The 12,870-nt window shown below is 38.5% G+C and overlaps 2 protein-coding genes across 8 annotated transcripts in view; one reads left to right on the forward strand and one right to left on the reverse strand.

Annotated features, from left to right (window-relative positions):
- The window catches only part of CNGB3 (cyclic nucleotide gated channel subunit beta 3), a 128,651-nt gene that overhangs the window by 69,133 nt on the left and 46,648 nt on the right, over positions 1 to 12,870 (forward strand). The window contains exons 9-11 of the mRNA XM_070480963.1: positions 2,929 to 2,993; positions 3,722 to 3,844; positions 11,643 to 11,784. Of these exons, the coding sequence (XP_070337064.1) occupies positions 2,929 to 2,993; positions 3,722 to 3,844; positions 11,643 to 11,784 (330 nt within the window). The remainder of the gene's footprint in view (positions 1 to 2,928; positions 2,994 to 3,721; positions 3,845 to 11,642; positions 11,785 to 12,870) is intronic.
- The window catches only part of CPNE3 (copine 3), a 176,684-nt gene that overhangs the window by 62,633 nt on the left and 101,181 nt on the right, over positions 1 to 12,870 (reverse strand). For 4 of the 7 annotated variants that reach the window (XR_011493078.1, XR_011493075.1, XR_011493080.1 and 1 more), the window contains 2 exons: positions 4,547 to 4,645; positions 558 to 3,493 (listed from right to left, as the gene is read on the reverse strand). The exons of 1 other annotated variant lie outside the window; for it this stretch is intronic. The gene's annotated coding sequence lies outside the window, so the exon portion shown is untranslated. Of the gene's footprint in view, positions 1 to 207; positions 3,494 to 4,546; positions 4,646 to 12,870 lie in introns of those variants that run through there. 2 more of the 7 variants (XR_011493076.1, XM_070480961.1) reach the window with 2 other exon arrangements.

The raw sequence follows: 12,870 nt of genomic DNA on the forward strand, positions 1-12,870 counted from the left end.
AATATTCTTAACTTTCCCAAACTCCCCTCCACTTTTCTGCCCCCGTCAATGCTATGAATTTTAAAAATTGAATGAAAGAGAAATATTGTTGTTTCTACTAATGGAAGTTGCTCTTAGCTGTTTTTATTCTGTATCTCATAATAGGTATTTTTATAATCTCAGATAGGAATGCCTTTTTACTTCTAAATACAACTATAATTACAAATGAATCTTTTATAATTTTATTCTTTTCCATTTGTCCTTCCTTATTAGACAGTCACTGAATGCCTGAATGCTGGCTATAAAATGAGGGTGTTGGATTAAATGACCTCTAAGTTATCTTGCTCATCTAAAATTCTATAATGCTAGAAAAAAATGCAAATACACTTTTGCATAACAAAATTATTTACATACTTGGATGCAACTCAAACAACCCTCAAAGGGGAATTGGTTAAATAAATTGTGGTACATCTATATAACAGAATACTTTGTAAAATAAAAAAAATAAAGAGAAAGTTTTCTTTGAACTGATACAGAAAGACCTCCAAGATAAATTACGAAGTTGAAAAAAAAAGCTAGTTACAGAACAGTTTATAGAACAATACTAACTTTTACATAACAGAATGTGGAAAATATCCCATTTTTCTGTATTTTCATACACACTGAACGGCTACAAAAAAATCTAATAAAAATGGTTACCTGAGGTGAGGAGGGGAGGCAAGAGAGAAAAGAGAATGGATCGGCGCAGGAATAGGGGCAAGACATTTGAAGTACATATTTCCTATTGCTTTTGAACTATGTGAATGTATTACCTATTTAAAAAGATTCTAAGATATAAATATTTTATAACTAATGGCTTCATCGCGTACCTGAAATGAATCTTAGAAGAGTGAGAATGTGAAATTTCATAGAAATCTTTAACAATAGCAATGATAGCTTGTATTCCCAAAGATAACCTTCTTAAAAGGAACACCAAAGATTTTATAAATTTTAGGTGGTTATCTCCTTCGCATCTTGGGAAGACAAGACAGCACAACCTGGGGACACGGTGGATCCTGATGACGCCAGCAGCGGCAAGAGCAGCAGCTCCTAGTTGTCGAATACACACTTGGGCCAACATACTTTGTTCAACTTTATGCTTTTTATCTCATTTATTCCTCTGAACAACTTCATTTTAGAGATGAGGAAAATGAGAATTAGCGGGGTGAATAAATCTGTCTAGAGATGCTGTTGGGGACTGACAGTATCTGGATCCTATCAAATATTTTTCCGATTCTAAATTCTTCACTATAATCAGGTTGTCAAATAACCCTCAGGCTGACAGGGCTTTCCTTCCATGCCCATGATTTTTCCAAGTTGAGAGGGACCATACCCTCTATTCCTTACATTCAAAACAACACTAGAGCTCTCTGGTTTGACCTTGGCATGTGGCCTAGACTCAGGCAGCACTTAACCTTCCAAGCAGTTCAGTGGGCAGGCCATGCCTCATGGAATTCCCAGTCTCCCAGGAAAGTTTCAGGAGGCCCTGCTCAGAGAGGACCAACTTTCAGAAAGACTCAGTTTCCTAGAGATTTGGGAGTTGGTCTGGTGTTGTAATAAAAGCTTATAAAATGCCAACTGTTCACGTTCCATCTCAGTATCCCTAAGATGTCCGAAAGCCCTCTATATTCAGTATTTTCTTTTAATACAAGAGATTCTGAAAGTCAGCAGTGATCTTTTCACAGCCCCGTAACCCAGTCATTTTACATATAAATGTGTCATTTTAATGCACAACTCTCTAGGATAAATATGTATCTGTCTCCAAATTATACACAAGAAAACAAAAATATAAGTTTTCTCCACAGTGAACACAAGCTAAATTTAAAAACACGCCCTTGTGCAAACTTCTGGCACAATAAACAAGTTACCACAAATTGAAATGATCTTAATCTGAATGTTTGAGGAACTTTTCCTCTTCAGGAATTCTAGAAAAACAAATCATTTGTGTATATTTCTAAGTAAGTAGTCACTGTTATTATATCATTTTTTTAATTCCAAAGGCTCTATTACAGTCGTATCTATATTGGATGAAATTTTGAACTAAGGACTCTCTAAGGTTCCTTCTCTCTTGGAGATACCATGGGTCTAAGCACATTACATGTTTAAGTATATTAACTCATGTCCGCATGCAACCCCTTTAGGAGGCACGTTTTCTTATTGTCCTCATTTACAGATGAGGACACGGAGGTACAGAGATATTGAGTTTTCCAAGATGGCTCAGTTAGCAAACGGTGGAGGTGGGACTGGCGTTCGGCTCCTACCCCTGGGTTAACCGCCTGCAGCAGCAGAAGAGGAAGTGCATGCAGGGGCCGAGAGCTGACAGAAGGAGGCGGAGGCAGAAAGAGCTCGAGGGACATGGCAGCCTTGTTTGGATTAGACGCATATGAACTCATCATATCTTTGAACAACGTCATAACAGCTAACAAATGCGAACACTTACTGGACTTTAAATTTTGTGGGAGTAAATATACATTTAATGCAACTTGCTTAAAAACAATGTTAGTGTTGAACAACAAGATTTAACAGCTCTTGTGACGTCAGTGTATTAGATTATACTTTTCCTACTTTACGTTTTGGGGAGAGTGTGATTTCAATTATTGTAAAACAGAGTTCTACTACATGCATTAAAAAGAAAAAGGACAGAAATGTTTTTAAGCTTGATTTTCAACAAGCATTACAAACAAGACTTAACTGGAGGGTAAAAATAAAGCACAGCGGAAGCTCTGGAAGTCTGGCATCGTGCTAAAATGTACTGTCCAGAGGAAGACACCGATAAACGGGCCCTAGGTTTTGTTTTTTACAGACATATGAATAGAATAATTTTCAGTAACAAATAAAATCTATTTTATTTACATAGATGTATCTAAGACTAACACATTTTTGGATTTCTTTTGCTTGTTTTCTACACAGTACACCTCATTTTTTGAATTTAATCACCATCTGGAGTCGATAATGGACAAGGCCTATATCTACAGGTAAAGCATAAGTCAGGACACATTGAAGTGGGGAGAAAGCAATGCGACAACATTTTAGGCAGTATTTAGGAAGAATATGACCTCCCTGCTCAAGAAAAGGGGATAATTTCAGATTTTTGCCTATATAAAATATAGGGCTATGTTCTAAAACAGATCTGAATAATTTGAAGTGAGATAAAAGTGTGAAAATCACGTTATATTTTAGAAGAATATAGGACTAAAAAAATAGGAAATAATACCTGCTTCAATTAGAGCAAGTACTGATAAACATGTTCTTTCACACATCGACTTTATATCTCTCTCATGACAGTTCGTTCTAGTCTGAATTTCCTTCCTAGCTGCTCTGAACATCACTGGCACAGAGATACATGGTCACAGTCACAGCGTAAGTCCCACGAGCTTCTCAGGGCGATCCAGTGAACTCAGTGTGGCGTCTGCTATGGGGCTCAAAGTGGAGGGGTGCCCCTCAAGGGACGTCTTTCAGAGTTGACTCACACCATCTGTGAAGAGAGAGGAAGGTTTTTTCCTACACTCCGTCAGTCCCAGTGGAGACACCACAGTTGGGAAACGTGATGGCACCATCATCTTATACTGTAGTAATGAGAGTTAACAGTTCACAAATGTAAAGCAAAGAGATTCAGCGGAGACTTTAAGGAAAAGAAAACGTAAGATAGGCCGTATTCCGGAAACAACATGAGTGCTTACTTTGTGTTTATTCTCCTTGTCAGAGTCATTCGAACAACTGGGTACTTGCTGTTTACTCTGCACATTAATGCCTGTATTTATTACTGGGCTTCAAACTATGAAGGAATTGGAACGACTAGATGGGTGTACGATGGTGAAGGAAACAAGTAAGCTTTAATTTTGAAGAAACCTTTTATTGATTCTTCTTAACTTTCCGTTTCAATGTATGAGTTTTCTTAAACCGGTATTTTGGAAGTCATAACCCACAAACAGGCTGTAAAAACTCTTTAGTAGGCGGGTATGTTTTTAAGTGAAAGAGATTAAAGTAGAGGAGAGCAGAATAGAAAATACCAGACTCTGCTGTGCCCAGTAGTAGAGAGAGAGAGAGAGAGAGAGTGTGTGTGTGTGTGTGTGTCTGTGTGTGTGTGTGTGTGTGTGTGTGTGTGTCTGTGTCCTCGGTTGACGTGGGAAATGCATTTCTAATCTGGGTAATGATCAAATACGTTCAGAAGCCTCTGCTTTAGACAACTGAGTGGTAAGGTAACTTTTAATAACTCCAATGCTGATTGTTAGCAATGAACAATGTTAATTATTTGGAGGGCAGGTGCAGTAGTTAATTAGTTTACCACTGAAGGATTTTATGGTTTTATGAGTCAGCTATAACCACTAACTCAATTAAACACTTAGAGAGTAACAAGGACCATAAATTAAACCTGACAATTAGACATGCACGTGTCCCAGGAATAAAGAGATCTTTTGAAAAATTTAGTGCAGCAGAATCAGGACTCCGTAATGGCAACTGGGCTATTTAATAGAGAGCTTTCCTTTGGGTGGATACCAGAGCCTGGCGTAAAGTAAACTGCACAGACCTTCTGCTCCAACGAAGTGACATTGAGCATCTTATGCGGCGGTGTCCTTACTGGCAGAGAGCAGGTCCCAGCACGACTTTGAAGGCAGCCCCCAGCAGCCTTGGGAAGGAAAGCAATTACAGGATAGAGCAAAGACACCTCACAAAATTACACACCACCTAGAGTGAGCAGGAGGTGTGTGAGGAATCAGAGCAGCATTTTTGGAACTTTTAACCAGAACTGATTTTAAAAATTTAAAGTCAGAAGGCCCACTGATTGGGAAAACACACATACATACACAAACAGACAATATCTATTTATAACCAAACCCATAAGCAATTCCCTTTAGAATGTGGATTAACTTAAGTATGTATTTAGTTTAATATAAGTAACTAATTTATACAGAAAACTGCATGAGGTACCAACTATATGAACCATTGCCTAAAAGTGAGTATGTGATCCAACATCATTAGATGCCTGAGGCTGATAACTGTTTTTATCAAATTAGCAAAATAATATAGAGTTGCATCAGAATGCCTCCAGTGGCGCTATTTCTCTTCTCACACCTGGATGCCTGTCTGCAGCATTTCTAGAGCATACCTCTTGTACCCAGTGCCTGGAATATTGTGAAGTGTATAACAAGGACTCAACACATGTCCAGTATTTAAAGAAGGCAGGAAGGAAGAGAGAGAGGGAGTGAGGAAAAAAAGAAGAAATGACCAAATCTTTATTATAACAAGAAAGACAGAAATCTCAGGTGCAACCCATAAGAAACTTAAGCTAAAGCGCGCTCATATTTCAGGATTCTAATTCCGGCTATAGTGCAGACTGGAGATCCCAAGTGGCCCCTCAATAAGATCAATTACTTGTAATTTTTGTTGTAGTTACTTATGTAATGTAAATAAGATGCATTTCTTAGATAAATTACAGTTACCACAGTTTTGATTGCAGAATTCTCTAGAAAGTAAGAAGAAACTCCAAAGTCTAGAAAACAAAAGTGCGTCCTGAAGCTGGAGTGGAATCGAGTCGTGAGATAGCCATCAAGGAGCAGAAATAGAGAGGATAGCTTTTTTATCGGTAGAAGAAAAAAAAAATGGAATAAGAGAACTAAAAAAGAAACTCAATCAGTCAAGAAAAAAGGCAAAAATAAAGAAAACTGTGGGGAGAAATACAGAAAGGCAAGACAAACAGAAAGCACAAAGTAAGATGATAGAAACAACTTAAAATATATCAATAAGCACAATAAAAATTAATACGGAATAAATTCCCCAACTAAGAGAGATTATCAATTAATATTGCTCAAAGTAGGCTTTAAAACAAAAATCATTTTAGGGAAAAAGAAGGTCACCGCATAATGATGAAAGTTTCAATTCACCATCAATATAGCATCCCAATTCTAAATGTCTATGCACCCAATAAAATACTTATAATAAATCAAAGAAATTCTTAAGCAAAAATTAATAGAAGGAAGAGAAATTGGCAAACACATCATCATTGTGTGAGATGTCAACACACACCTCCTGATTGATGGAGCAACCAAAAACAGTTAGTAAAGATACGAAAGGTTGGAGAACCCAATTAAAGAGCTTGATTTAATGGATAGAAAGAGAACCTTGCACCCAAGAATTAGAAATCACCCCTTCTTCTTACTCACTCACGGAAAACTTTCAAAAAGTGATCAAAAGCAAGTTTCAGTACATTTCACAGCATTGGTATCAAACAGTTCACGCTCTCTGACTGTAGAGACGAGCATCACCTCATCGGCTCTGTCCTGCGCATTTAGACAGAGGAGTTCCCACTAAAAACCCAAGCTCCAATAATCCTGTTACCAGCTGTCAGGGACAAAGGTTGTCAACCTTACAAAGAAAATGCCTTTAAAAGCAGCATTTTTACATATTTTTCAAATAATTTGCATGTGGTAGTCATTAGTAAACTTACATTTTCCTCACAGTTTTTGAACATCACCTGCCCTTTCATTGCCTCCTGTTACCCTTGAACTTATAAATCGAAAGCATTTTTACTCAACACTTGTGATGGTTTCTGACGACCTATAAATTGAAGGATCCTTATGAGGCCATTGGATTTGTAAACTTTGCCCTAGTTAGAATTAGGCAGCAAAGTGTAGGGCACAAGTGGAGCACTGTGAACATTTAAAATAAGCATCAAGTTTATTACTTTTCCATTAATCCTCGCCAGAATAACAGTGTCTATTCATTTCAATAGAAAACAAGTCGTTTTCACTTATATTGAGTAGATGGCATCCTTCACTCAACTGTGAAATTTAACAAAGAAGAAAAGGGCTTAGCTTGAAAGAAAACATAAGTAGTTAAGGTTATTTGGCACCCAGAAAAGTTCCCAATGTACTTTTGTCCATGTATATCCTAATTTATTTATTTTCTGACATAAATTTCCCACTGTGCACAGACCTCTTAGCAAATCCCTAGCCCCAATCCCTAACCCATAGATCCTCAAAGGAAAGAGTAAAAAAGCAAGCGAGGCTGTCATGGGACTCATGACTAGATGGGGTGAGGAAGAAATCCGAATTACCATACCTTAGTGCTAGGGAAATTCAGAATAACTTACCCTTTCATTTTACACAAGAAGATGGTGAGACCTGGGGAGATTAAAGTATTTACTCAGGGTCACGTCATTCAACACATATTATTACGCTCCTGTTGTGCCAGCTCCGTAAACATGTGTGCTTGTGGAGCTTGTCTTCCAATGAGACTGTTCTCCCCCATACTCAGTGCTTATAGTGATAAATTTGCAGAACCCCAGAACTAAGATTGATTGGGATAGTTAAGAAGGTCCACACATAAAATATTGAATGGGGTATTTTTAAAAGTTGTATGTCCCACTACACATCCACCACAATGGCTAAAATTAAACAGACTGACAGGGCCGGCCCCAGTGGCACAGCGGTTAAGTTTGCATGTTCCACTTCAGCAGCCTGAGGTTCGCTGGTCTGGATCCTGGGTACACACCTACACACTGCTTGGCAAGCCATGCTGTGGCAGGCATCCCACATATATAGTAGAGGAAGATGGGCACAGATGTTAGCTCAGGGCCAGTCTTCCTCAGCAAAAAGAGGAGGATTGGTGGCAGATGTTAGCTCAGGGCTAATCTTCCTCAAAAAACAAGACTGACAATACCAAGTGTTGGGGTAAGAATACAGAGCAACTCTCATACATTGTTGGGGGAGTGATAAATGGTACAACTGCTTTGGGAAAAGATCTGACAGTTTCTTTTGCAACTAAATATACACCTACCTTACAAACAAAAATTCCAAGCCTAAATATTTACCCAAGAGAAATAGAAATATATGTCTATTAAAAAACTAATATAAGTATTTCCACAGAATATCTTTTCATAATAACCGAAAACTTGAAACAGCTTATGTGTTCACCCATAGGAAAACAGGTAAACTGTACCAGGTTCATACATTGGATACTACTCAGCAATAAAATGGAATAAACTACTGATACACACAGCAACACGGATAAATCTCAAAAACATTATTCTGGGTGAAAGCCATCTTACACAAAAGCATATGTATGTGGGGGCCAGCCCAGTGGCCTAGTGGTTAAGTTTGCCGTGCTCCACTTTGGCAGCCTGGGTTCAGATCCCAGGCATGGACCTACACCGCTCATCCAGCCATGCTGTGGTGGCGTCCCATATACAAAATAGAGGAAGATTGGCACAGATGTTAGCTCAGAGTGAATCTTCTGCAGCAAAAAAAAAATAAAATAAAATAAAGTGTACCTATCTGGGGTCAGGAATTGACTGGGAAAGGGCATGAGACAACTTTCCAGAGTGACAAGTGATGGAAATGTTCTGTCTTGATAGGTGTTTGGGTTACGCAGGTGTAGGCATTTATCGAAATTCATCAAATAGTATACTTAAGATTTGTGCTTTTATTGTATGTTCAAATTTTAAAATAGAAATATTGAAGTTATTTAGTATATATACATTCTGAAGCACTGTGTTTAGGAGGAATTGTCTTACTGTCTGGAAATTACTTTGAAATGCATCCAAAAAATAAAATGGATTGATGGATGGAAAAATGGAGGAGATAGAGTAAAATGTTCATGGCAGAATCTAGGTGGCAGATAAATGGGTGTTCACTGTAGAAGTCTTTCGATTTTCCTGCTTGTTTGAAATTTTTCATAACAAAATGTTAGGGGAAAATTTCATGTCATGTTTGTTTCACAGAGGAAGAATTTCTATTTCCATGCTAGATATTTTTTATGGTTTTATGTCAGATTCTGCCTGATTGCTTTAACTCAGAGCTGCATATATACAGCCTGTTAGATAGTTCATGTATTAAATCAGGCAGATAGAATCTCCTTGAAAATATCTGCCTGGGGTGTAAATATTAGAGGTGGACACACTTCACTAATTAAGCTAATCCTAGAGAATCAATAAGATGCCATCTAATTAAATTACAAATCTTACTTTTGGTTGTGCATGTCTGAGTGTAAGACATGGCTGAGAAAGAATCCCAAAATAAACCTCAAAGCATCAGGGCAGAAAACTTCCAATTAACGCAGCAGATGATTTCCTACACAGAAAAGTAGCTCAAGGCCAGCCCTTCGGATTTGGAAAATCAACGCCAAAGTTTCACATGTGATTGTTGTTTTTTAGCATCCATAATGTGAAGATGAAAGACAGTCATTCCTACGTTTGCCCCCGTTACCATGACAGTGACTTTGGAGGGAAAAGTCATCCCAGCTCTTGTAGTGGAGTTGGCCAGTGGGGAGAGAATCCAGTCCCTGTCCTACTCCTGGGCAGTATGGGGTTCAGCACATTTCCTTAATTTAAAGGGACCCACAGGTCCAGGACCTGTGTCCAAAATAAATCAGGTAATAGGAAGTTATAAATTGGAATTTGAAAAGTTACAATGCAATTCAAAAAATTAATTCCGCACTTCTTCAAGGCGGTCCTCCTGGACATCAAGTTCCCTATCATATTCGTAAGTCCAAGGAAGCCTGCTGGAATGGGAATATTTTTATTCTCTTGGCACAGTGGTTTCCAACCCCACCAAAGTATTAATTATTTTTCTGTTCCTATATCCACCAGGTTAAAAAAAAAAACTCAAGTCATTCAAAAGATATTGAATTTCAAAATGAGTGATTTCTCTCCAGATCTGTTTTTATATGAATACTGACTTCAGCTGCGGTTAGTTTCTCTCTTTGTACACCTCAGCTTCCTACTAGTTGAAGATCTGAAAATTGCACAGTATTTTCACAAGACAAAAACGCTCTTCTTCAAAGATTAGTACACAATTACTTAAAGTCCTAGTGCTTAGGTGGCACATCCAGCCAAGAAATAAAAGCCTGACTAGGTCAGGATTCTGTAAAAAGTGCTGCTTTTCTGCGTCTACACTGTATATAGACTAGCTAGTTGGGACCCACTAAATCCAAATACCTCTCTTGGACAATATCTGGAGGTGTTCTCTGTATACAGGGCATTTTTCTTTAAGGACTCGGTGGGAATGCCTGATCCAGACCATGTTATCAGAGCTCTATGGAATATGCCAAATAGTATATCTAATCATGCACAAATATATATACACATAGCGGGGTTGTAATACCCACTTCCACTCCCACCTACTATGGACTCCATGAAACCTGTAGCCAAATGTCACCAAGTGAATTTTGTGTGTTCTCTCCTAATCTTTATCATATTCTTCTGTTGCCCTGGTTCCTGATTCTCCTCATATCTGACTATAATGATCTCAGTTTCTTCATTTGCAATTGCTCAAAGTGAAGCACAGAATATTTATCAAGTATATTTCTGAGCATACCTTGTTTTCTACAATACTAAATTTCTAGATAAATTACCTATTACACCTGAGAGTAGTTTCCCTTTGTTTTTTTTTTACTGAGGAAGTTTCGCCCTGAGTTAACATCTGTTGCCAATCTTCCTCTACTTTGTATGTGGGCCACAGCCACAGCATGACCACTGATGACTGGTATAGGTCTGCACCCAGGAACTGAATCTGGGCGGCTGAAGCACAGCACACTGAACTTAACCACTAGGCCATGGGGCCAGCTCCAAGCAGCTTCCCTTTGCAGATGGAGTTCACTTCTCCTCCACCTCTCCTGTGGTTTACAAATTCAATAATGTAACAAGACATGGGTAGAAAAGAGAAAGAGGATACATGCCTGTTCTAGTTTCCATCAGTAAAAGCAACTGCATCTAAACTATCAAAGGCTTTCTGCATAAATAGCCTTGATGGCTATAATATTGCTCATAAATCACCAGTGTGGTAATTTAAAGAAGGCCTCAAATTCTTTTCTCCTCTTCTCACTGAGCGGTGGATTCAAACATGCCTTCCCTTGAATCTGGGCTGGATCTAGTGACTTGCTTGACAAATACAATGTGTCAGGAGATTAAGACTTCTGAGTTATAAGAAGCCTTACAGCTACTACCAGGGCTGCTACTGCTCTGGGGGAAACCAGCCACCACGTAAGAGGTCCATCCACCCAGGGCTGCCATGCTGTGAGGAAGCCAAGCTGGTCATATCGAAAGGCTGAATGAGAAGAGAGACAGACCCAACCAGCCTCAGCTGTTCCAGCCATTCCAGCCCAGGTTCAGACATGTGAGAGAAGAAGACACTTTGGGCATTCTGAGCAGACATAATGCGGAGAACAGAGGAACCCAGTCCACAGTTAGAATCAAAGCCCCAGACATTTGGCCTCAATCAACTCTTCCCAGCTATCTCCAGCCGTTCAAGTCATCCCAGGGCCAACTCAGCATGGAGCATGGATGAGCCATCTCTGCTGGGCTTTGCACAAATTCCTGAGCCACAAAATTAAGAGCCTAATAAAATAGTTGTTGTTTTATACCACTAAATTTTGGAGTGATTTGTTTTACAGTAAGAGATAAGTGGACTAGCTAGTGAACACCCTTCCTTGGGTTTGTTTAGTCATTTTACACAATGTTTATCAAAAAGTTTACATTAGTTTGCATAGTACCTGCCAATGCTGCTTATGAAAAGAAAACCTTGATGATGAGCAAGTGTGTTATAATTTAGTAGTAATCTATACTCTCAAACATGGTGGTATTTTAATATTATGGTAAAAAGCAAAATATATATCTTCTCTTTTCACAGGTATCTGAGATGTTATTATTGGGCAGTTCGAACTTTGATTACCATTGGGGGCCTTCCAGAACCACAAACTACATTTGAAATTGTTTTTCAACTATTGAACTTTTTTTCGGGAGTGTTTGTCTTCTCCAGCTTAATTGGTCAGGTAAATTGAGATGTGAATCCCGAGATAGAATGCTGTCACTTTTGAGAGGCTGATAAGTCTTGATAAACTCTACAGAGGGGAAATCAAAATCCATCTGGTGCTTTTTTTTTTTTTTACTAACTTTCATCTATTTTGATGGATTTGAGGAGGATGTGAATGGGTCAACATCGCCTTTCAATTTTTAGGCCATTAAATCTACCAGAAAACCCATCCTCAACGGGCATCAGGTTAGACTCCCAAAATCCAAGTTACTCAGTTAACTTCTTACTTGGAGTTTCCTGAAAACCTTTAAAAGCTCTCTTCTTTACCTGAACTTTAACTCTTGTCATAAAATCCCCGAGTTGAAATCGACTTCAGAGGTCGTTTAAACTAGAGGCCACCAAACGCCCTCTAAATTCATTTAATTAATAAATCACTAGCTCGTGAGTGTTTATTATGGCCTCTCCTTGTTCTTATTCTCAAGGAATCACAGTCTAGTAACAAAGAAAAACAAATACACAAATGACTCTATTCCAGGGTACTTGGCATTTGCAAAGGATAGAGCCCAATATCTTTGTGAATTCCCAGATTCACAAGAAATAAAAAGCTCGACAGCACAGCATCTTCAGAAGTTATACTTCCATTGAAGGTACTTTATATACTACCTGTTTGAGAACAGAACAACCGTATTGAGATTTGTGTACTGGGTAAAGAGTTACACAAAATCACAAAATGATTATTCCCACTATAATGGTTGGTTCCTACTCACTGCATTCACAATTGTATGAATAAAACCCATGCTTTAACAAAATTTATCAAGAAAAACTATTCTTTATAACACTTGAAACTGATCACAAATAGTCAAAACTCAAATCCTACATCCATGAATGTCATGGGTCTGCTGTCCAGGGTGAGTATCAGAGGAGAGTTTGAAAGCTCTGTGTTAGTTCAGAAGAGGGAAGCTTCCCAGGAGGTTTCCTGGAGGAGAAGGCATTTGAACCATCTTTAAAAACCAGATAGGATTCAGCAGTTAGATAGGTAGTTCAATCAATCAGAAACAGTATGTGAAAGATGGCAATGACAAAGCACAAGACATGTTTGAGGAAA

The sequence above is a fragment of the Equus asinus genome, chromosome 12, assembly GCF_041296235.1.
Source record: "Equus asinus isolate D_3611 breed Donkey chromosome 12, EquAss-T2T_v2, whole genome shotgun sequence".
Classification (NCBI taxonomy): domain Eukaryota; kingdom Metazoa; phylum Chordata; class Mammalia; order Perissodactyla; family Equidae; genus Equus; species Equus asinus.